General features: G+C 34.2%; 1 protein-coding gene across 1 annotated transcript in view; it reads right to left on the bottom strand.

The window, feature by feature from the left end:
* LOC115215610 (tolloid-like protein 2) overlaps nt 1–27,362 on the bottom strand; it is a 441,621-nt gene that overhangs the window by 106,183 nt on the left and 308,076 nt on the right. The window contains exon 10 of the mRNA XM_029784834.2: nt 3,000–3,122. Coding sequence (XP_029640694.2) covers nt 3,000–3,122 — 123 coding nt within the window. The remainder of the gene's footprint in view (nt 1–2,999; nt 3,123–27,362) is intronic.

The following is a 27,362-nucleotide window of genomic DNA, read 5'->3' as shown; positions in this document are numbered from 1 at the left end:
AATTGTTAGAGAAAGTATGTAGAAATTTATTTTAGATAGCAGTAGTTCAAAGTTATACATACATCTATCATTTTAACAGAAACAGTTGGAGTTTTCTTCAAAAGAATGTGTTCTGTTTATTAAATTATCTATTGGCTTCAATCCATTCAGTAGATTTTCGGTAATTAATGACGATTGAATTAACAGAAATTGCTTTGACAAATCAATTCCAAGAAAGCAGAGTAGGAAAATAAACCAATTAATACATTAGATCAAAACAAATCATATTTGAAATATATCCTCCTTTTCTTTTTATAAAACTCTGCAGGAATAAAGGCGACAGCGCATCAAATTTAATTACAAAAGAATATTGTAAAATTACTTTGCCTTTACGGTGAAGTGGAGTTTATACAGTTGTGTATATGATAGGGTTTTGTTTCCCACAGTGTACAAGGTCAGTAGAGTATGCTTAGTAATTTCTGGTCTTTCCAGGATTTTAGACTCATATTATATTAAAGTTTGAAGCTATATACAATTCTATATTTTATATATTATTTACTAATAAATATAATAATAATAATAATAATAATAATAATAATAATAATAATAATAATGATAATAATAATATAATAATAATAATATAATAATAATAATAATAATAATAATAACAATGATAATAGGGGAGCATCATAGCCATGTGTTGAGAAGGATTCTTTAGATTTTGAATTATTCACCTCTGGAAACAAGGGTATTTCGTTCAACATACTTAAACAACCCTTATTCAGGAACCTTTTGAGCAGAAGAAAATTCTAACTGGGCTCCACCTGCAAGGTCATGAGCTGTTTATCTTGATATGAGATCACCATTTCGTGCACATATGGTTCTGATGCATGTGCCTGGCATACTCTTATCAGACGGGCAGTCATGATGGGTATACTGGGCTTCGTATATTTTACCCCAGTGTCACTTTGATGGCATGCACTGCTCTCTCACTCAATAATGATAATAATAATAATAATAATAATAATAATAATAATAATAATAATAATAATAATAATAATAATAATATCAATATCCTATTGAAAAGTAATTTAAATGATACTGATAACTTGAAGTTGTCAATTTTGCACTAGAACATTTTTTTGGTTTTATATTTGCTTTAGAAAAAAAATGTGACAGAGTAAAATCTAAAATAAATATATGTTGTTAAACTAAAATCTCCAAGTGTAAATAACACACATGTATATACACTCAGTCACACACTCTCTCACACACATACATGTAATTCGTAGCTGGAACAGCATAAATGGATTTGAAATGAAAATTATGTAAAAAAAAGTCTAATGAAACACAAAAAGAAATGTTTTGCTCTAAGGTTTAACCTTTCCAGAAATAGTGGAAGATAAAAGTATTTTCAATATATTACCAAGATTTATACAGCAGGGATTCTGAAATGTGCATGAACAAATGAAAGATTCTGTAAAAAAGAAAATTATGTAATAAAACTTAGACCAGAATCAACGGATTCTTCTTTCTCCGAGTATTTATGAATTTGAAGCCAAAGAAGCTAACAGAACCATGAAGAACTAGACTTATAACAGAACAAGAATCTGCTATAAAACCTTCATATTTGGTTGATAGCATATTCCTTTAGATACAATTATATGTTACAGATATTATTCTCAGAATTTCAAGAGCAGCAGAGTATTCTACAAAGGTTTACGGCATTTAGAAGAAGAAAAACAAGCATATTTTAACAAAATATATATATATATAAAAGAAAATGATGATAATGAGCAGTAGTAACATGGAAACGACTATATATTCTTAAATCATGTGTTCAAATGGTAAGTTGAGTGATTTCATTTTAAATATCATTATTAATTTTGAGACAAGCAAAAAAGCCATCATTCTCAAGTTTGCACTTTTATGAATCCTTGTGACAATATATATATATATATATATATATTAATTTATATATATAAATATATATATATATATATACGATGATAAAGATATATATATGATGATAAAGATATATATATATATGTATATATAGTGTAGTTTTAGTCTTTCAAGTAATTACAATTAACATCTTGTGTTGCAGCCACATGAAACAAAACAGTTTCTGGTTCTTTTGAAATTCGCATAACAATACAGTAAGTCAATGAAAATAGATGAGGGACAATACACACACACCACACTCATATATATATATATATATATATATATTATATATATATATATATATATATATATATATATATATATATTATATATATATATAATACATACAAACATATACACACATACATATACACACACACATACACACACACACACATATATATATATATTTACATTTACACACGCACATATACAAACAATAGAGATGCTGAAATCTATTTCAAGTTCCTTTGAATCTTAATGAATTATTGCCATCAACCTCATCATTAGCATCGTTACTGACATTATTACCCACTTCCTCTTCCTCCTCCTTCACCTCTTTATCATCACCATCATCATCATAATCATCATTCTCTATGAAAACAGATACATATAAAATAGGACATTAACAGATTATGATTTCTAAGGTTTTATCAGTGAGAGGATTGTACACAAAAAATTACAATTCCTCTAATATGAACAGCAACATCGTATAGATATGATAATTTGATTATATGAAATCACCAGTGAGTATGATAGTTTCCATAGTCTAAGCAAAGATAGCAAAATGACAGAGATAAATGACAGAGGTAACAAAAACCAAATGCCTTGGTGGCTTCAAAAGATGTGAGTAAAATGAAAATAGAAAGGATAATACATTTTGTAATAGGTACAGTACTAAGAGCAATATAGATACAGTAATTTTCACAGTATGTACAGAAATAACAAAGTATTTTAGACTATAACCTACTTTTTGGTAGCTTTGAGCTGATCGTTTAGATTTATGTGTCTTGTTGCTAAAAGGAATAAAACAGACATCAGAAAAGAAAATGAAAAATATTAGCCATACTCACATTGTGCAGCTTCTGTACTTTCATCTGAGTTATCTTTTGTCCCACAATTTGGAAGATTATTACACTTTAACTGTGGTGCAATGCAGTACCCATTATTAACACACTTGAAGCCATCACATTTTCCTGCAAAGACATTATACCAAAGATTATATAACAGGCTATCAACGAATTAAGCACACATAGTAAGTAAAAAAATGTGTTTGCTAAAAGTGTAGTCTGATAATGATAGTGACGGGAGAGGAGGCAGAGAAATAGAGGTTATTTTCTTAGCATGTTATCGGATAAATATATTTACTGAATTCAAAAGAATTAAATATAGAAAAATAAAATAAAACCCATAGCCAATAGAAAACCCCAACATTATTAGTAATATGACATATATGCAAAAGATAGATTTTAATTAATTTAAGATGTTTAGATTGATTAGAAATAATGTCAGACCAGCTAGATTAATAAACGAACAATTGTTAAGTAAGAATATATTGGGAAAAGAAGGGTAAACTCGTGACCAACAAAGAGACCAGCTACTAAGGTTGACTATTGTGTAGTAGAAAGGGCCATTAAGGATATGAAGCGAGAAAGCATCAGGTCCATAGTGATAGTACCCCCTTATGCAATGATATAAAGTTATGTATACAATGACTACATTTCCATGCCATGTTACAGCTGCCCATCTACCACTTAAAAGTCAGTGAGGTCAGTAAAGCCATACATTGCTGCATACAAAGATAAGAGACGAGTCTGCTAGTATGTATCCTGTTTGCCTTTTTGCTAAACATATAATTTTTGTTTACTGATGTTCGTTGTGTTTTGCACTTCTGTTTAGCCACTTGAAAGGATATGTGTTCCATGCCATAAGTTACGAACAGTCTATAAGCAAAGAAGAACACTAGCAACAAGATTACCTGATCAAATGGCTTTCTCTAGCTAGGTTCAATAAAGTACTTGCCTTGATCCAGCATTTAATGTAGGTAATTCATACCATATAAACCTGTAACTATTGCCCCTATTTTATGAATCAAAAGTAAATCTATGAACTTTGAGCACAAAAGAATTCATGTTAATATCAGTCTGCCTCTAACACCCTCCTCTATTCTTTCCCTATTTTGCAATTTTTTCTTCTTCTATTTATCCTTGTTCTTAGTTTGGATATAAGGTTACTTCTTTTCTATTGTTGAAGAATAATTCTCCTTGCCTTAAGTAAAGTAAGCTCTCATTTTAATTCTTTTGATGTTTGCGCAAATAAAAGACCAAAATGAAATTTGTGATGCCTGCTATTAGGATTGCTTGTTTTTGTTTTGAATTTTATTTTCGTAAGGCAACCAACAAACATATTTGATTTTGTTTTCTACACGAGAAACCCACAAGTAGTTGTCAATGTTGGTGGCTTCAGTCAATGAAATTAAACAAACACATACAGATGTTCACCACCCACATCTGGTCATGAAGTATTGTTATTTCATTGTGTTTAACAGCATTTACTGCATGTTTTTTTTCATTGTAACTGCAAATGTTTTACATTCTGCATCTTCGTATGAAAGTGCTGTGCTAAAAAGTGTCATTTATTGACATTCCTTGTTATCAAACTGTCCTCTAGCTTTGTACTTAACATAAAAAAAAAAAAATTCCCAACTTAAAAAGAAGTGAGAGTTAGCAACAAAAAGGGTATTGAGCTGTATTTGTCTAACTTATGCAAGCATGTAATAATGGATATAAAACAAACAAATGAAGTCAATAAATATATATATATATATATAGCAGTGGCATATGGTGGTTGTTGTACTGGGTGTGTTGTTACACTCAATGCCACCAAATTTCAAGCAGAGGTATAACAAAAGTTTTCCATTAAGATTTGTGAATAAATTAATGAGTAAGGTTAATATTTATAATGAATTTGCCATTTTTAATGGGTGTGCACTGCACACCTAACATACCCGGATTATATGCCCCTGATATATATATATATATTATATAATATATATATATATATGTATGTATGTATGTATGTATACATGTCCCTTGGCTGCTGGAGAAAGGTTAGGACAAATTTCATGTTGATAACACCTATTGAGGGAGAAACATATGTCAACAATTGTCCCCTTATTGCCAAAATAAACATGTCCTTTTTCTTAATGGAATATTAATTCCTGAAAATACTTGATTCTTGAGCTTGTCTCCTCTACTCATATTGAGCAGCTCATAATTGCCATTTGGTAATTATGACATCCTCTCAAGGTGGAGATAGCGTTAACGAATCAAGAGTTTATGATGTATAGTATTTGATATACCTGTATTTGTCTCTGCCGTTTGTGTAAATCCCATTGGCCAATTGGTTTTATTTTTCTAAGATTATTTTTGGTTAATATCATCATCATCATCATCATCATTTAACGTCCGCTTTCCATGCTAGCATGGGTTGGACGGTTCAACTGGGGTCTGGGGAGCCCGAAAGCTGCACCATCCAGTCAGATCTGGCAGTGTTTCTACAGCTGGATGCCCTTCCTAACGCCAACCACTCCGAGAGTGTAGTGGGTGATTTTATGTGCCACCGACACAGGTGCCAGACGAGGCTGACAAACGGCCACGCTCGGATGGTTTTTTTATGTGCCACCGACACGGTGCCAGACGAGGCTGGCAGACGGCCACGCTCGGATGGTGTTTTTTATGTGCCACCGACACAGGTGCCAGACGAGGCTGGCAGACGGCCACGCTCGGATGGTGTTTTTTATGTGCCACCGACACAGGTGCCAGACGAGGCTGGCAGACGGCCACGCTCGGATGGTGTTTTTATGTGCCACCGACACAGGTGCCAGATGAGGCTGGCAAACGGCCACGATCGGATGGTGCTTGTTACGTGCCCACAGCACGGAGGCCAGTCGATGCGGTACTGGCTACGGCCACGTTCGGATGGTTTTCTTATGTGCCACGTGCCACCGGCACTGGTAACACAAAGATACAAATTCCATTGATGTTCATCTATTTTGATTTGTTTTGATTTGATTTTCACTTGCCTCAACAGGTCTTCACAAGTGTCACAAGAAGGAAGGTATGCACAGGTGGACTGACTACGTCCCAGGTAGGGGCCATGGGTTATGGCCTGACTAGTCTTGCCGGGTCTTCGGATGGTGTTTTTATGTGCCACCGACACAGGTGCTAGATGAGGCTGGCGAACGGCCACGATCGGATGGTGTTTGTCATGTGCCCACCGCACTGACTACGGCACTGATGGATTTCTTGTGTGCCACAAGATACAAATTCCATTGATGTTCATCTATTTTGTCTATTTTGATTTGATTTGATTTGATTTTCACTTGCCTCAACCGGTCTTCACAAGTGTCACAAGAAGGAAGGAAGGTATGCACAGGTGGACTGACTATAAATTATGTACATACATACATACAAACCTACATACATACATATATACATACATACATACAAACATACATACATACAAACATACATACAAACCTACATACATACATACATACATACATACATACATACATACAAACCTACATACATACATACATACATACATACATACATACATACATACATACATACATACATACATATGTACATACATACATACATTTATTGACTGAGTGAGAGAGAAACAATATGTTGCCTAATTGTCGAGATTACATCAAGTCTATTACTATTTTTCCAGCAAACTAATTTTCTAACATGATTTTGCTATTTTATATATCTGTCTTCAAATATTGAAAAGCCACAAAGCACATACAAGCTCCACCTGCATGTGTTATTTGTCTGGAAGCTATCTTAATTATGCTGCACACACACACAGAATGAAGGAGATAACAGAAAATGATTAATGAAAATTTAATTTCTTTAAAATGGTGAATTGAATTTGAAATCACATTAATGACAATTAGCATACAAGCTAGAAGTTTCAAAACACTTGTTAGGAACCTAACAAGTTACTAGGACAAGGTTTTACTTAGTTATATTTGTTAACATGTAATGCACACATTTTGCTGTGAAACCCTTCATACTAAGAGGAAAAAAGAAAAGAAAACATTTTTTAAATATGCGTAAAGCCAATTTTGTTTCCAAATAAGCATACTGTCAACTGAATTTTAAATGCTGTGTAATGACTGATTGCTTATAACAATATTAAGTATATATCTTTATATATAAAAGTGAGGTTGTGTGCTGTCTGTCTCCTACAATTTAGATTCCTAACTACTCCCACATTTTGCGGTGCAGTTTAACCAAAACCGGGTATCTTATAGTCGTGATTCATATTGAGCCCTTCTGGGTATTAGCACGCGTCTACGATGAGTCTACAATTTAAAAAAAAATTTACCAAATTTTTTTTCCATTTTAATGCATTTTTTTCGCTATTATATAAGGGAAGTAACTCTCTAAAAATGTCTACGATGATTCAACGATTTAAAAAAAAAATTACCATAATTTTTTTTCCATTTCTAATGCATTTTTTGCTATTTTTTGGCTATAACTCTCTAAAAATGCTTATATAGTTATTTCCCTTACAAGCCCGAGCAACGCCGGCCAATACTGCTAGTATTAAATATATAAATATATATATTTAAACCCACTTAAACATGGGTGTTTTATTAGAACAAAGTTTTGTGCAGTAGATACCATGACAGAAACTCTCATATAGAGAGTTACCATGATAGAAACCATGATAGAGATACCATGATAGAAACTCTCATATAGGTGACAAGCTGGCAGAAACATTAGCACACCGGGCGAAATGCTTAGTGGTATTTCGTCTGCCGTTACGTTCTGAGTTCAAATTCTGCCGAAGTTGACTTTGCTTTTTATCCTTTTGGGGTCGATTAAATAAGTACCAGTTACACACTGGGGTTGATATAATCGATTTAATCCATTTGTCTGTCCTTGTTTGTCCTCTCTGTGTTTAGCCCCTTGTGGGTAGTAAAGAAATAGGTATTTTGTTTGCCGTTACATTCTGAGTTCAAATTCTGCAGAGATCAACTTTGCCTTTCATCCTTTCAGGGTCGATAAATTAAGTACCAGTTATGCACTGGGGTTAATACAATTGACTTAATCCGTTTGTCTGTTCTTGTTTGTCCCCTCTGTGTGTAGCCCCTTGTGGACAGTAGAGAAATAAGAAACTCTCATATAGTATTTTGGTGCAAAGTGCATGCTTGTTTATATCCATAATGGGGAGATAAATCCCCACCAACTCCAGCACCAAGACCTCTGGATCATGGGTTTTTACCTCCCTTGGTCTCGTCAAAAGCCTATATGAGAGTTTCTCTCATGGTTTCTACTGCAGTAAAGTTTGTGTTTGGGAAGCATGCTTCTTACCACACAGCCACTCCTGCGTCTATTTATATATTTTACAAAGTGACCTGGGTAAACTGAGACAAACTTTATTAAGACAGCCCTTGTATTTTTTCTTAGCTAAAATTTTGTTGCATACCACTCAATATACACGATATTTTTTTACTCACTAATTACATAGGCATCACTTGTTTGTTGAAACAGTGGAATTAATACTTTTATCCACTGAACTAGTGTTTAGAGCTTGATCTTCAGCAAGCACAAACTTTCACTTTCTCACAAATCTCAACACTTGAATCACTCCTATGTTGTGTCATAACTTTTCTCATTTTCCATATCTCTGTGGAACTGTCCATGTAACTGCATTTCTTCTAACACCTCCTTGACGTATTATCCTGATTTGGTATGCATTCTTCTCTTCACATTCAACACAAGTAAAACCTAATTCCATTATGGAATGTTCAAGTGGTTCTTCTGCACTGTTTGCGTGGTAGTCATTTGCAGACCTTTGTTCTCCCTTCACTCAATAAGCCCTCTTCTTCTAATCTTCTATTTAATATACAAACAACTGAAATTTGCCTTCAGATGAAGGAATTGGATGACATTAGAGATATTATCATTATTACCTCTACCTTAGCGGAGGCGGAGGTATTGTTTTACAGTCGTTTTTGTTTGTTTGTTTATTTGTCCATGGACAAGATATCTCAAGAACTACAGGATGGATTCAGATGAAACTTCCAGGAGTGTTTGGCCTCATGACTGGTACGAATTGATTAGATTTTGGGATCCAGCTGGTGCCAGACAAGGATTCTGGATTATTTTCTTGCTTTTTTACTTAATTTTTGAGAGCGGTCAGGTTCATTTTTAGTATTCTCATTTGTGAGAGCAGTCGAGTTTATTTCAAATATTCTCATTTTAAAAATCATCTCCAGCTAATTATTGAGAGGACGTTGGTGTTGCCTTGGTGGAGGTTTGCACTCTCTAAGTGCTTTTGTTACTATTAGTTTTGCTTGTTTCAGTCATTATGTTGCAGCCATGCTGGAGCACTACTTTGAAGGGTTTAGCCAAAAAATTAACCCCGGTACTTATTTTCTTAAATCCTGGCACTTATTCTAGCAGTTTCTTTCTGCCAAGCTCTATGCATTATATAAACAATTATTATTCTAGTTTCATATTTAACTCTATACAATTTATTCTAATCATTCTAGAGATTTTTTTGTAGAATTTTTTCTTCTTTCTTTCTTCCCACACCAAAATATTTTGTTTTATCGTTTAGTTGTTCTACTCACTGGACTTTGGCCATGCTATGAGACCACCTTGAAGGGTGTAGTCAAAACAAATCAACTCCAGAACTTATACTTTTTAAGTCAGGTTCTTATTACATCATTCTCTTTTGCTGAACAACTAAACACAAAGGGGATAAACACAAAGGGGGATAAACACAAAGGGGGACACACACACACACAAACTCACACACGTATATATAGAGTGTTCTTAAATCTTTTTTATGCCTTCTACAAATTATTGTATCTATTAAACTTACATGCAACAAATGGAGCCTATGTTCCAGAGTTCTGACGATTTGGATAAAACTTTACTTATTTGTCTATGACCTCCAATAATTTTTACTAAGTTACCCTTATTTTTCATACTTTATTGAATTTTTCAAATTGTAAAGACAATTCATGGACATCCTGTGTGTATATATATATATAATTATGTCTTTGCTATTATGTTAAAATGTCATATGGCCAAATTTGACCGAATGCGTTTTTTTCATGGTCAAACTATCGTATCTCCAGCTGCTTCAGATGAAAATTGTCAAAGTGTAGTACAGCAGTTTAGCATTTCAAAAGTGCAGTAAGCCCCACATACGACCGTTTTGCAAAAATATTTCTGACTGAAAATATCATACATGCATGGATTTACGATTTTATGCACCCAACAAAGTATTATTGTTAAGCTGAAACTGCTGCTAATGTAAAAAGAAATGGAATTCTGAAACTATTTTTGCATTTTCTGAAAGAGCAACGTTTTGGACTTATGACACTTTTGCATAATAGCAATGATATATCTCTCTATATATATACATTAGTTGGCCAAGGGCAATAGTAGAAGACACTTGTCCAAAGTGTGACACAATGGAATTGAACCCAAAACCACATGGTTACAATGTAAGCTTCTTAACCACACAGCCAAGCCTGCACTTAAAATATTTATTATGAAATATTTCCCTTCTTTGTAAAGATGTCTTCTTTAAAAGAGACCAAGCTATGCTGTTGCCAACTTCAACTTGGTGATACTAATTTGTTGTGAGAAAATCATTAGAATAGTTTTAAAGTTTAGTGGAATTGCTGACTAGAATTAAAACTGAAGTGCCTTCGTTAATTCAAAATCTGATTAAGTTTTGGAAACATTCCAGCCTGATGTTATGCTTCTGATTGCGTATTTTTGTGTTTGTCTGTAAAACGAAATCAGACTACCATGACAGTAGTTCTTTGATAACATTTTAGTCAAGATTTTATCAAAGGATTTGCTGTTTAACCTGTATTTATTTTCTACCTTTCCAATTAAACCTTCTTCATCAACCATCGTATACGGCATATCTCCAATCATCATCATTATTTAGTGCCCTTATTCTACGCTGACATCCATCCATACATGCATTCATACATATATGTAATTCAAGCCATATTCTTCTATTTGTTTCAGTCATTTGACTGTGGCTATGCTGGAGCACTTCCTTTAGTCAAACAAAATTGACCCCAAGACTTATTCATCGTAAGCCTAGAACTTATTCTATCGGTCTCTTTTGCTGAACCACTAAGTGATGGGGACATAAACACACCAACATCGGTTGCCAAGTGATGGTGGGAGGACAAACACAGACATAAAAAACACGCACACATACATATACGATGGGCTTCTTTCAGTTTCTCTTTACCAAATCTACTCACAAGGCTTTGGTCGGCCTGAGATTATAGTAGTAGACATATATATGTTTCAAATTTTTGCACTAGGCCAGCAGTTTTGGGGAGTGTAAGTCGATTTCATCAACCCCAGGGATTAACTGGTATTTGTCTTATTGACCACAAAAAGATGAAAGACAAAGTTTGACCATGGCAGAATTTGAACTCAGAGAGTAAAGACAGACAAAATAATTATGATAATGACATATATATATATGTCATCATCATCATCCTCATCATCATTTAATGTCATTTGTACATCACCTCCAAACCTTCTGATATATATATATGTATATGTATATGTATATATATATATATATATATATATATGTATATATATATATATATATATATATATATATATATATATATGTATATATATATATGTATATATATATATATATACATGCGGTGATGCAATCACAAAAAGTGTTCAAAGCATGAGTATATACACTTTTTTATTATTGATAATTGGCAGAAGTTACAAAGTGACCCAAGGGCCAAGAGTTTATGCACTGGTACTTATCTAATTGATTTCAAATAAAAGGGTCACAAATTTATATACAGGTGATAATGGCATTTCCCTGGATTGTTTTGGGAAACATTATAAAAACAATTACAGTATCATGTGGGTAATCCATATTCTTGAAATGGCTTGCCTGAACTCTATTATGTGTGCAAGTATGCATATATCTTTAAATTTTTGTTGTTTATTTATTTATTTATTTATTTATTGAATGGCTTAACAGCCATACCAGTTGAAAAATGTGCAAGGAGTGGCTGTGTGGTAAGTAGCTTCCTTACCAACCACATGGTTCTGGGTTCAGTCCCACTGTATGGCACCTTGGGCAAGTGTCTTCTACTATAGCCTCGGGCTGACCAAAGCCTTGTGAGTGGATTTGGTAGACGGAAACTTAAAGAAGCCCGTCGTATATATGTATATATATATATATATATATGCGTGTGTGTGTGTGTATGTTTGTGCGTCTGTGTTTGTCCCCCAACATCACTTGACAACCAATGCTGGTATGTTTACATCCCCGTAACTTAGCGGTTCGGCAAAAGAGACTGATAGAATAAGTACTAGGCTTACAAGGAATAAGCCCTGGGGTCGATTTGTTTTGACTAAAGGCAGTGCTCCAGCATAGCCGCAGTCAAATGACTGAAACAAGTAAAAGAGTAAAAGAGTAAAAGAGTAACCGCATGGCATTATAACTGTTCCAGAACAATCCATAGAAATGCCATGTTCACCAGAATATATATTTATGACCCCGTTGTTTGAAACCAGTTTGAGAAATGCCAATTGATGAGACTCTCAGCATCTGATTCATTCTGTGACTTTTGCAAACTGTGGTTTTAAAGATATTGCAAAATGCCTGTCTGGAAGCCCAACCTTCTGAGTTCTTTTACAGGGCTTAGAAAAACTGAAGGACTGCTGCAATAAGTGTGTGAATCTGAGAGAGGACTATGTTAAATAAAATCATAATGAACCAATTCTCCTGTACTTTCTTTTACCTAAAGCCAGGAACTTTCCAGTACACCATCTACATATGTGTATATGTAGATACATATACATATGTATATTTATATATGTATATATACACATATACATACATTTATATATATTAACATGAGGTCTTTTTTCATTTTCTCTCACTAGCCCGATTTCAGCCACATGTATATTTTAGCTAGAGTTTTTGGTAGTTTTTGAAGGTATCGGCACTTCAAGCATGCTGGAGAAAGGTCGTTCTCACCCAATCTCACTTGATATTATTATATACATATGTACATTATTATTAATTTAATGTATTAATTGCCTATAAATATTTATAGCATGCTGACTAATTGATAAAAATCATTAACAAGCTGTTTATCCTTATATTCTTTTATATATATATATATATACATACATACCTACATATATATATACATATAAGAAGGATGACCACTCAGTGGACATCCATTATGCTAGAAGTCAACTCCCTATGGTCTTTTCACTAAGAAAGGAATGTTCTCTATATGCTAAATTACTGGTTATAAATTGATATTAATGTAATTAATATTCAATTTTTCACCCTTATTATTTTAAATTATATATATATATATATTAGGTTGTCCCAAAAGTTCGTAAACACTTGCGAAAATTGAAGTTTTACTCGCCAAGTACTAACAAAAACAACAAAAATTATTCCTCAAAATAAAGACTATTATTTTCCAAGACTTTCTACGAACTTTTGGGACAACCTTATATATATATATATTATATATATATATGCGTGTGTGTGTGTGTATGTTTGTGCGTCTGTGTTTGTCCCCCAACATCACTTGACAACCAATGCTGGTATGTTTACATCCCCGTAACTTAGCGGTTCGGCAAAAGAGACTGATAGAATAAGTACTAGGCTTACAAGGAATAAGCCCTGGGGTCGATTTGTTTTGACTAAAGGCAGTGCTCCAGCATAGCCGCAGTCAAATGACTGAAACAAGTAAAAGAGTAAAAGAGTAAAAGAGTAACCGCATGGCATTATAACTGTTCCAGAACAATCCATAGAAATGCCATGTTCACCAGAATATATATTTATGACCCCGTTGTTTGAAACCAGTTTGAGAAATGCCAATTGATGAGACTCTCAGCATCTGATTCATTCTGTGACTTTTGCAAACTGTGGTTTTAAAGATATTGCAAAATGCCTGTCTGGAGGCCCAACCTTCTGAGTTCTTTTACAGGGCTTAGAAAAACTGAAGGACTGCTGCAATAAGTGTGTGAATCTGAGAGAGGACTATGTTAAATAAAATCATAATGAACCAATTCTCCTGTACTTTCTTTTACCTAAAGCCAGGAACTTTCCAGCACACCATCTACATATGTGTATATGTAGATACATATACATATGTATATTTATATATGTATATATACACATATACATACATTTATATATATTAACATGAGGTCTTTTTTCATTTTCTCTCACTAGCCCGATTTCAGCCACATGTATATTTTAGCTAGAGTTTTTGGTAGTTTTTGAAGGTATCGGCACTTCAAGCATGCTGGAGAAAGGTCGTTCTCACCCAATCTCACTTGATATTATTATATACATATGTACATTATTATTAATTTAATGTATTAATTGCCTATAAATATTTATAGCATGCTGACTAATTGATAAAAATCATTAACAAGCTGTTTATCCTTATATTCTTTTATATATATATATATATATATATATACATACATACCTACATATATATATACATATAAGAAGGATGACCACTCAGTGGACATCCATTATGCTAGAAGTCAACTCCCTATGGTCTTTTCACTAAGAAAGGAATGTTCTCTATATGCTAAATTACTGGTTATAAATTGATATTAATGTAATTAATATTCAATTTTTCACCCTTATTATTTTAAATTATATATATATATATTAGGTTGTCCCAAAAGTTCGTAAACACTTGCGAAAATTGAAGTTTTACTCGCCAAGTACTAACAAAAACAACAAAAATTATTCCTCAAAATAAAGACTATTATTTTCCAAGACTTTCTACGAACTTTTGGGACAACCTTATATATATATATATATATAATTATTATATATAATCCCTTGCAATGTTCATCTTGTCTTTCTAAGGTTGTTCCTGCTTGCAAATCAAGGTCACATGAACCAAAGCATGCTAAAAATGCAGCATCAACACCTTACATAACACAAAACCTAACAAATGTGTAACAAACATTGTCTTTCTGTTCATAGTCTGCACACAATAGCAAATACCATGGTTCTACATTTCAAACATACATTTATGCAAACAGTTGTGTCAAAAATGGGAGATCTTGTAACATTGTCATAAAGTGGCTCGCAGTTTCTAGGACAAAGGTAATAGCAGAAGCAGAGAAGAAGAATTCCAGTTGGATCTAGCCAAAGTGAAATAGAAGTGAATTTCAAAGGCATAAATTACCCTAAGACCAACTGGTTACAACATGCAAAGAACCTTGGGTCTCAAGTAGCCGAATCATTCAGGAAGGTTGCAATGCAAATAATTGCACAGAGTGAAGCAGCAGAAGAGTACCCAGGAGTCATAACTTGGATACAGCCTGGCCCCTTTAGAGTGTAAAGAATGTAAGGGTTAAAACACTTGTATGAATGGTGTAGATTCTTTTCTGAAGACCTTCTGCTGTTCTTCCTAGAGTTTCTCACTCCCTAGATGTGGTCTTAGTCTAGTTAGTATAAAAATCGTTATGACAATATTCAAGAACTTTTCAAGTTATTCACATTCATGGCACATTAATTAAGTTTCATTAGCAATTAAATATCATATCAGGTGTCACCAGTCAGTTGTCTAATTACACACAGAGTTGTCAGATATCACACATACTTCACAGCCAAGTATTCATAAAAATTGAACAAAATCGATTTTATTTCATGATACACCACAAGGTGGCTCAGTAAACCGTCATGACACACATTTAAGCAACAGTAAAGTGTCACAACACACTCTTTTGAAAGCACTGCATTAGATTAGTATCTGAGGGAGACACAACTCCTATTTCTAGCACAGAGACTAACTTATTAGGTATTTTTCATTTCTTACTTTTTTCTGTCATTAGACAGTAGCCAAGCTGGAGCAGTACCTAGATGGGTTCGGTCAAACAAACTGACCCTAGCACTTACTTGTTTCAAAGCCTGGTAATTATTTTATCAATCTCCTGTGTCAGAGTGCTAAGTTATGAGGATGTAAACAAATGAATACCTGTTGTAAGACAATATGTGTGTGCATGTGTGTGTGTGTGGGGGGGACAAGCACACACACACACACACAAAAGAGACACATATGCATGCTCATGTATATGAAATGGAACATAGGAGTGAAATGTGGTCATCCAGCTTGTCTAGGAAGATACATACATTTTTATATATATATGTGTGTGTGTGTAGTTTGTGTGTGTGTGTGAGTGTGTGTGTGTGTGTGTGTGTGTGTGTATGTGTGTGTGGTGTGTGTGTGTGTGTGTGTGTATGTGTGTGTGTGTGTGTGTGTGTGTATGTATGTAATATACTGTTGAGCAGATCTATGAATTTTTAGCAAACATTGTACGCTACAACAAATGGAAACATTACACCTATGTATACAATGTATTTGCTGACAGAGGAAGAAACAGCTCTGTATGTGTGGTTTGGAAAGGAAAACAGACTATGGAACCTAGTGTGTGTATATATATATATGCATACATATACATGTGTGTGTGTGCGTGTGTTTCTTTCTGCATTGGATAATAGCTGGTGCATTCGATCAGAAATACTCTATGGTATTAATGTCAGACTGAAATGTTTCCCCTTACACCCACATCAACTTCATATTTTCTCTCATACATGAACAACAATCTAATAAGTACCAGACAAAGTACCGGTCGATATGATTGACTAAAAGCCCTGGAAGTGGTGCTCCAGCATGGCTGCAGTCCAATGAGTGAAACTAGCAAAAGAATAAAATAAAATACACCAAATTTCATTGTTATTGCATATGTAACTCTCATAACAATAATGATATGTATTAACTACAACAGTTTACGCATTAATGCCTCAGCTTTCAATAACAGTTGACATATTGAATAGGCTGTCGACTTGAGTATTGCACTCACAATATATAAACAGTCTACTTCGATGTAATCTTATTTCTGAAGTATTCTAATTTCTTCTTTAACCCTTGTTGGACCATATTTGTAAAAAAATAATACATACCTATATCTTTTAATTAATTATGAAAATAACTAAGGATTTGCCAAAGTTTAGTTAAAGTAGCAATGGTTTTTTCCTTTCACTAGCCTGGAGTTTAGAATATAACTTTAATAGAAAGGTTCTTATGTAAAATGCAAGGTTTGTATTTAAATATTAATATTTTTAAATGAAGGATTTTTGTATTATAGGACCAGGATAAGTCACATGATGTTTGCTGTCAAGAAGCTACAGTATCAGGAAAATATTTTAATTCTAGGAAAACTGTTTCTTATTTCTTTATTGCCCACAAGGACTAAATATAGAGGGGACAAACAAGGAGAGACAAACAGATTAAGTCGATTACATCGACCCCAGTGTGTAACTGGTACTTAATTTATCGACCCTGTAAGAATGAAAAGCAAAGTCAACATTGGCGGAATTTGAACTCAGAATGTAACGGCAGACGAAATACCTATTTCTTTACTTCCCACAAGGGCTAAATGCAGAGGGGACGAACAAGGATAGAGAAACAGATTAAGTCGATTATATCGACTCCAGTGCGTAACTGGTACTTATTTAATCTACCCCAAAAGAATGAAAGGCAAAGTCGACCTCAGCGGAATTTGAACTCAAAACGTAACAGCAGACAAAATATCGCTAAGCATTTCACCTGGCGTGCTAATGTTTCTGCTAACTCGTCACCTTAATTCTAGGAAGACTGTTTCTGTTTTTATCATAGCTGTTATAAAAGCAGAAAGCAAGCAGGCAGAGTCATTTGCATGCCAGGCAAAAAGCTTAGCAACATTTCATCCATCATTAAGTTTTGAGTTCAAATTCAATCAAGATGAATTTGCCTGTCATCCTTTCGATGGGGAGGGATAAAAAGATCCAATCAAATAATCGATAAAATAAGTATCAGTCATGAAATCAACTTGCTCTTCCCCTCAAAGGCTGATGTCCCTGTGTCAAAATTTGAAACCCTTACTGTAGCAGTTATTATAAATAATTAGAAGACTGTATTTCTTCATAAGCTTTTTCAGTGTCCAAGGAATCATTTCAACGAATATGTATCTTTAATATTAGTGAAAGAAAGGAAAAAAAAGCAATTTAGTTGTATGAGGAATATTTCTTATCTGAGGGGGAGGAAATAAATAGAAACACATAAGACTGGAAAATATTGACAGCTGTTAACAACAATGAAAATGTCCAAAGGGGAATCAAATCAAAGTCAGCATGGGATAATATTGAATGTGAGCTACCAGACTTAAGATGATGAACCGAAAATAATTTTAAGCAATTAAATTATTACCACAGTAAGAGAAGTATTAGATAAAAAAAAACGATCTATTTAAGGACAGGATGAGCATACCTGAGATGACCCAAGGGCTCAGCTGGTGCTGGTTGACAGTATTTAGTATGAGATCTTGTCATGGTTGTTTAAGAAGAACACTCGTTAGTGGTAATGAAAATTAGTCACAAAAAGGGCAAGAGAGAAAACTTACGATGTTTTGATTATCCAAAATTTAAAAGGCAATAAAGCAGGGGAGAGAGTGCATCTGATCTTTAATGCAACAAGCTTAACTTTAATTGGTTGATATTACATCTGTATGTGAGCTAAACATTGTTGAATAATGCGTAACAAACTCTAAGGTGAATGTGATAACTCAAAAATAGAAATTAATAATAAAATACCGAAACCAGGTACCTTAAAATTAGAAATTGGTAATGAGGTGAAGAAAAGGAGAATTTAAGATAGGTTTCAGTTTAAAAGAATGCTTTTGGGTTGTTGTTGCTCCTGTTTTTTAAGTTTTGATTAGATCTGGTTGAGCACCCGTATCATCATAGACCTTGAAGATATAACAGTCCCATCCTGTTATATTTTTAATATTAGTCTATCTTGTACTACATTATTCATAGTGTCCTTCCTTTTTTTAAAGATGGTAGGTTATAATTTGAAGAACGTTTGGCTTCCATTTCTAGTTGGCCAAGAAACCGCATGGAAGTTATTTTAACCCGCAGATTAGCCCTTGCTGAGCTTAATCATGATCAAAGATGTCTCAACTATAATCAGCAAGTCCTCTATCCAGGCATTACATATCTAGGAATACACTATCCAATGAATCTCTCCGTTTTAAAAACAATAAATTGTAATTTTTTAAAATTTATTTATTTTTACTAAAATTAATATAACTAAATTTTCAAGACAGGTAATTACTGAAACAACTTAAAATTCTCATGTATCTATTTTTAACAAAATTTCAAGCTAGATTACAAATATTCTTGCATGTTGAAATATGGAATATGGTGAAAGAATGAATTGTTCAAAATGTTACAAAACAAATGAATTCCAGCTGGATATATTGTAATTAACTTTATAATTTTCTGTTAGTACATCTGAAAATGATCAAATTTTATTTCTGACATTTTAATATATCTAATATATAAAAACGAAAATATTATATTACTTTACACTTAAAATTATCTCATTAGTACAAAATGCAAATTACTTTAAAAGAAAACTTTACAAAAGTTCGATTTAATATTTTCTAATGCAGTATGTTATTCTAAAGTTGATTAATATATAAATATATATCGAGGTGAAATTCTTTCTATTCCTGTAAAGTTTAATATTTTTACAATAAATCCTACTGTTTAATATACCTAAATTTAATAACCAACAAACCACAAAGACTAATATTTTTATTTTTACACTAACCGTTTATTATAAAACTATAGCTATTTGTATAAATACTTGCACACATATTCCTTAAAATGCATATGTAACTTTTCGTATATAATTTTTAAACGATATTCTAAAATGACCTTTTAAATTGTCAACGTTGTTTTTATGTTGATAGTTCTCACCTGAAATGCTTTTATACATTAGAGATAAAAAAAAGATGCTTTGATTTAACAGCAGTTAAATGGAAACCTGCAGAAGATTAATGGAGTGTGAAAGCCTAATATATTTGCTGACAAAATAGTGCTAAAAATGATAAGCACTTCTAAAACAAGGCCAGTGTTTTAAGTATTGGAGTTTATCAAATAAATTGATCCCAATACTTGGCAGGTATTATGTTTATAACATCCTGAAAGGATACAAAGTAGAGCTGATCTTCACAGGATTTGAACTTAGAATGTAAAGACCTGGAAGAAATACCACAAGGTAGTTTGTCCAATAGTCTAACAGTTCTGCTGAGGTCAACAGGTCAAGCACTGGGGTTGGTGGTATCCGAACTGGCAGAATCGTTAGCATGCCGGGCCTAATGAGTAGCCGTATTTCGTCTGCCGCTACGTTCTGAGTTCAAATTCCGCCGAGGTTGACTTTGCCTTTCATCCTCTCGGGGTCGATAAATTAAGTACCAGTTACACACTGGGGTCGATGTAATCATCTTAATCCTTTTGTCTGTCCTTGTTTGTCCCCTCTGTGTTTAGCCCCTTGTGGGTAGTAAAGAAATAGGTATCGAGTAATTCTGCCCCCTATTGAGTCAAGTACATCAACATCAAAAAATCAAATGGAAATTGTAGCTGAGATACCTGTGCCAGTGGCACGTAAAAAGCACCATCCGAATGTGGCCGATGCCAGCGCCGCCTTGACTGACTTCCGTGCTGGTGGCACGTAAAAAGCACCAACCAATCATGGCTGTTGCCAGCCTCCCCTGGCATCTGTGCTGGTGGCACGTAAAAAGCACCCACTACACTCATGGAGTGGTTGGTGTTAGGAAGGGCATCCAGCCGTAGAAACACTGCCAGATCAGACTGGAGCCTGGTGCAGCCTCCTGGCTTCCCAAACCCCAGTTGAACCGTCCAACCTATGCTAGCATGGAAAGCGGACGTTAAACGATGATGATGATGATGATGTGTCTATGATAATAACAATAATATTCCTTTCTATTAAGGGCACAAGGCCTGAAATGTTTGGGGAGGGGACTAGTCGATTACATCAACCCCAGTACTCAACAGGAACTTATTTTATCGACCCCCAAAAATGTGAAATGCAAAGTCAACATCAGTGGAATTTGAACTCAGAACATTAAGACTGATGAAATGCTGCTAAGCATTTTACCTGGCTTGCTAATGATTCAGCCGGCTTGCTGCCTTCAGCTTCAAATTTTGGCACAAGACCAGCAGTTTCAGGAATGGGATAAATCAATTACATCGATCTCGTGGTACACTGGTATTTATGTGGCATTTGAACTCAGAACGTAAAGATGGACTAAATGTTCCTAAGCATTTTGCCGGATGTTCTAACAATTCTGCCAACTCACCTTAATAATAAAAAAAATTAAAAAATAATAATAATAATAATTTTTTCTACTGTAAGCATAAGGCCTGAAATTTTGTGGGAGAGACTAGTTGTTTAGACTGACCTTGGTGTTCTATTGGTACTAATTCTAACAACCCTGAAAGGATGAAAAGCAGTAAGCCTCATCTGAATTTGAACTCAGAATGTAAAGACAGATGAAGTGCTACTAAACATTTTCTTCAACATGCTGATGATTCTGGCAGCTTGCTACAGTAGTAGCAGCAGCAGCAGTAGTAGTAGTAGTCATCATAACAACAACAACAATAATAATGGCAAAGAGGAAATTAGAAAAAGATATCTGGAGAAATCTTACATTAAAATTTTAATTTAATACAAAAAATATGATGGTAGGTATTAATATACTAGCTGTTCTTGTTATAAATTATATCCTCAACACCAGAAACTAAGTGAATTGAAAATCTTTGAGGGAGCAACAAGGAATCACCTGAAAGCCTTCCGAAGCCATTAGTCCAAAAGTAATATAGACAAATTATATCCAAGTCGCATATAAGGAGAAAGGCATGATACAAATAGAAAACTACTACAAAATAACAACAGTGGGACTATAAAAATACTTAAAATCCAATCTTGTAGAAACTGTAATGTGTAATAAAGGAACAAGAAAAGAAAAACAAAATTAAGCAAAGCATTCCTCTTCATCAAAGGATATGACAATATATAAACAAGAAATAAGTTACAGTAAAATAACAGACTTAGATAAGAACTAAAGCATTAGAAAACCCACAGAAGATGAAATCAAAATGGACTTCCGAAACCAATATCCTATAATATGCAGCAGAAGAGAATTAAGCCAAAGTGAAAGTCAATAATGGTTCAAAACATGTAGATTAAAAGCAGAAAGTGAAGATCTGATAGCAGATGCGCAAAAGCAATGCTGAGTCACAAACAACCACAAAAGAAAAAAAAAGTAAAAAAGAGAGCAAACACAACCAAATGTGACAGTTGACTACATCATCTCTAGATGACCGCTCCTTGCCAAGTCCAGATATATACTTATAATCAGAGCAGGCCCACTTAGCCTCATCAATATCATGTTTGTGTCACCTTTCATAAAACACACTGGAGTGCAGTAGTTTTTTTTTCCTTTCTTCCCATTATTCTCTTCTTTAAATGATATTTGAAGTTGATGAAGGGACTTGGTCCTCATCATTTCCTAAAAAAACATTCAGTCACTTCAACCACACAAGATTTTTTACCATAGCCTCAAGAGAGAGGAAAACTACATGCTTTTCCATGTGGAAACAAGAAAGTACATTGATCAACCTTCGTTGCAGAATCAGGTGATAAGGTGGGTTTTTCCTACAATGAAAGCAATTGTTTGACTCAAGCTCACAAATTAGCAATGCATAAACTCTGAAGGAGTACATCAGAGTTTGATTACCCTGCATAAATTTCACACAGGCCCAGCTTATGGCATTTCCATGTGAGTAAAGTTGGCCCCAAACAAGCATTACTCCCTGTAGTAATGCTAGGCCGAGGACTTTTCATAATTGTCAATAATACTTAATCCACATCTCGTTCATTACTTTCTGTAGAATACAAGACTTGATATTCCACCAAATGCATTGTACAGCTGATTTTACTGTAATTATAGATTGTAGTGACTGTCTAACAACATTCCAGTTGCCAAACACCCAATGCTGACCTGCAGTTGATCCAGGACTGCAGTTCAGTGAAGTACATGAAATACAGAAAATTGTGTAGCATGAATGATGACCCCACATATTCAGCATTGTTATTGTCTAGAAATCTCTGCAGTTGCTTCTGCTTTGGCCCTAGATGAATATCTTCACCAGTAGAACTTATTCTTCTATAAGAAGCAAAAGAGCAATCACTTCAATCAATATGGGCAAATGTATCTTATTTCTTTATTGCCCACAAGGGGCTAAACATAGAGGGGACAAACAAGAACAGACAAAGGGATTAAGTCGATTACATTGACCCCAGTCCATAACTGGTACTTTATTTATCGACCCCGAAAGGATGAAAGGTAAAAGTTGACCTTGGCGGAATTTGAACTCAGAATGTAATGGCAGATGAAATACCTATTTCTTTACTGCCCACAAGGGGCTGCACACAGAGGGGCAAACAAGGACAGACAAAGGGATTAAGTCGATTACATCTACCCCAGTGCATAACTGGTACTTTATCGACCCCGAAAAGATGAAAGGTAAAGTTGACCTTGGCGGAATTTGAACTCAGAACGTAATGGCAGATGAAATACCGCTAAGCTTTTCACCCGGCGTGCTAACGTTTCTGCTAGCTCACCGCCTAACATGGGCAAATGTTTCTTGCAACAGGGTACAAAATGATTAAGTGACATTACAGAACCAACAGTATTGGTGTTATCTATTTCCACACAACCTTTTGCAGACAGCTTCCTCTCAGCGTATTTCTGAACATGACTAGTTACTCAACTCATTGCCTATTCTCATTTTTTCTCCTTTTCTGGAGGCTTGGTCTTAACAAATGTCCAAATACTTTAATCAGAGCTTCAGTCAGCAATATAAGCTACCAACTCATACAGATTTGTATCTCTTAACTCAAATTACAAATTCACTGACATGTTCCAATCTTCTGCAGTATAGTAACAATCACCCCAGGTTTTGATGTGTCCAACATCATGGCAATGACATCATTCACGTAGGTATCCACAGCTCTCCTCTAACACAATTTGAGTGAAGAACCCCTCAAATATTCCAGCCTCTGCTTGAACTTCAGAAAGCATTAAACAGAGGAGGTGATTATTTTTGACAGGTGAAATTAAGTGATGGAAAAAGGTGACTTTTGAGTTTGACCAGTGGACAGATGTGATTGTACATTGTAGCAATCCAGTCTTAGAAGATGGGAGCAAGTCCAGCTGCACTTGGAACAGTTGCCAAGTTATGATGGTTAACCTTGCGGAAAGCTTTAGATTCATCTAAATTGATCAGTGACCCGCCAAATAAACCTTCAAAATAAAATTTAATCAATATAATGCTATGAGCTATACATAGACGTCGTTAATTATCAATAAGTTATATGTGGTTTATAAAGTAAATGATTACGAAAATGCAGGAAATGTGATGTTGCTGTAATTAAGAAGCTTTTCATATACACATAAGAGAAGAGTGAAGAAATGTTTTAGGGACAAGGAGCAAATTACAACTACAAAGGAACCTGTGGTGGTTCTTTGAGGGCTGAGGAAAATAATGGTTAATTGTTTTCAAGTTCAGGGGTAGGCAGATTATATTAAAATTATCACTTTGATTTTGAAGATTGAGCTACACTTTTTTTATATAGTTTTTATCTTTTACTTGTTTCATTCATTGGACTGTGGCCTTGCTGGGGTACCGCCTTGAAGAATTTAGTCAAACAAATTGACCCCCAATACTTACTGTTTTGATCTCATGCTGAACTGCTAAATTATGGGGATGTAAACAAATGAACAGCTGTTGTCAAGTGGTGGGAGACAGACAGACATAAACAAAAAGACAAAACGCTCATATATATGTGTGTGTGTGTTGTATTTGTGTGTGTGTGTATATATATGTATGGTAAACGACCACACAATTTCCATCTTGCAAAATTCATGCGCAAGGCATTGGTCAGTTATATATTTTTTACTACTCACAAGGGGCTAAACATAGAGGGGACAAACAAGTACAGACAAACGGATTAAATCGATAACATCAACCCCAGTGTGTAACTGGTACTTTATTTATCGACCCCGAAAGGATTAAAGGCAAAGTCGACCTCGGCGGAATTTGAACTCAGAATGTAGCGGCAGACGAAATACCTATTTCTTTACTACCCACAAGGAGCTAAACACAGAGGGGACAAACAAGGACAGACACACGGATTAAGTCAATTACATCGACCCCAGTGCATAACTGGTACTTATTTAATCGACCCCGAAAGGATGAAAGGCAAAGTTGACCTCGGTGGAATTTGAACTCAGAACGTAACGACAAACAAAATATCGCTAAGCATTTCGCCCGGCGCACTAACGTTTCTGCCAGCTCGCTGCTTTGAATTGGTCAGTTATAGTAGAAGACACTTGACCAAGGTGCTGCTCAGTGAAGTTGAACTTGAAATAACATGGTTGCAAAGTTAGCTCCTTAACCATACAGACATGCTTGTATGGGATTTAGATTTCTTTAATGGGGAATTTCAAATCTGAATGCTCATGAAATTTCATAGCAATACATTATTTATTTGCATTCAATATTGAATTGCAGTTTGCTTTCTGACAGGCAAATAGATGAACTGTTGTTTGATTTATTATGAAGTTGCTATCACTCTAGGAAAACCTTCTCCTATAACAAAGCAGTTACTCAGGAATAAAATGACACAAGTTATGCCTATGAGTCCACACAGAGATATCATTGAGGTTAGTTATAACATTGTGTGTAATATATGATTGCTTCCTTTGAATATGAATGCATTAGAAAGTGTTTTTAGGGAAGATAACTTAAGAGGTCTTAATTACTGTAGGTTCCTTCCACTGTAATTACTTCTTTTATCTTAGAGATCACTGAATGAAGTAGTAGGGAGGCAAATTTTAAAGCAGTGTGCCTCATATTTCTTAGAACCAAATGCAGCATTTCTAATTAATCAGATCGTTCTTCGCTTGGCTCTGCTTGGTATTTTATCAGCAAAGCCATAGTAGTTTTAAAGGGGGTTGTACTATATGTATCAGACAACAGGCTAAATAATGATAATGCAGTCAACGACTATCTGATGTTATGATCTGATAGTGTATACGTTGTATACATTCATATAATTTATAACTTGTAGTATCAGTTAAGATTATTTGATCTATATTCTTTAGATTTTCTTTTCGTTTTTGTTTCCTCCCTCTTAAATATCATAATTCGAAGATTACTTCTTTGTTCCAATCAGAATATAGATCTAGCATATCTAACAGAACAGAATAATGAAAATAATCATCTGAAAGAAAATAACGATTTTTCAAAGATAGCTGAACACAAATATCTAATGTAGATAATGTTGATATCCAATATCTTCGACCTTTTATTCATGTAAACCATATTAATCAAATCACTTGGTCCAGAGAAGCTATATTCATGGCTGAGAGAGTGAATTTCAAATGAAATTGAAGTCATTCTGAAGTATCTAAAGCAATCTCAAGATTTGTATTTCATAATTTACAGTTTCCTGTCTTCTCTATTTTCTTTTTTTTTTTTTAAAAAAGAAAAACCATAATTTGAAAGAAGATAATATAAAATAATTTTCATTTAGAAAATACATTTGAATTTATTAATAATAATTTCGAATATTTCCCTGTAACAACAGTAGTGATGATGATGATGATGATGATGATGATGATGATGATGATGATGATGACAACGATGATAACCTCGATGATGATGATGGATTTGAAAAGAAACTGGACAACATAAGATTTTTGTGAAATCAGTGAGATTAGAATTAATATTCAACTTATGCATGTATCATGTACTTTAAATCTTGAACTGGATGGCTGAAAGTTTATGATCAATGAAGAAAAGATAAATAAATATTGAATCTTTCGAAATTGAAAGAAGAATGGAAAGGAAAAACTATTAGAAAATTACTTCAGCAGAAACAATGAATAACAAATAAAGCATATTTACATTTCTGATTCTAGGAACATAAAATATTTCTTACTTATTTAGTATATAAATATTTAATACCATTTCTTGAGATAAGTTATCAAAAGTAGTTTCGTCCATATGCTATAGCTTGCCAGTCAGCCATATTTTCCTATGTGGGTCCAAATTGTTTTGCTGTGTCTCAGGAGGGTCATTATGGCAATAATAAATACACACACTGGTCTATTTCACTTCTAACTTATTAAATAATCAATCGTTTGATTAATCAGACAATCAATCAAACAGTGAGCTAGGTTTCTCAAAGCCCTTTTATCACCATTTGCAGCTTCAGCCATGATGTTTGTCCAACGAATCTGAAGCAGACATGGACTACAGATGCCATGTTACTGATGAGGTTGCAAATGGCAATGAAAGGACTTTGACAAACCTGATTGACTGAGTGAATGCTTAATCAAACAATT

This window comes from Octopus sinensis, linkage group LG9 (assembly GCF_006345805.1).
Source record: "Octopus sinensis linkage group LG9, ASM634580v1, whole genome shotgun sequence".
Taxonomy (NCBI): Eukaryota; Metazoa; Mollusca; class Cephalopoda; order Octopoda; family Octopodidae; genus Octopus; species Octopus sinensis.
Note: the sequence above shows the minus strand (reverse complement) of the source record. Positions and strands in the feature narration are given on the sequence as shown.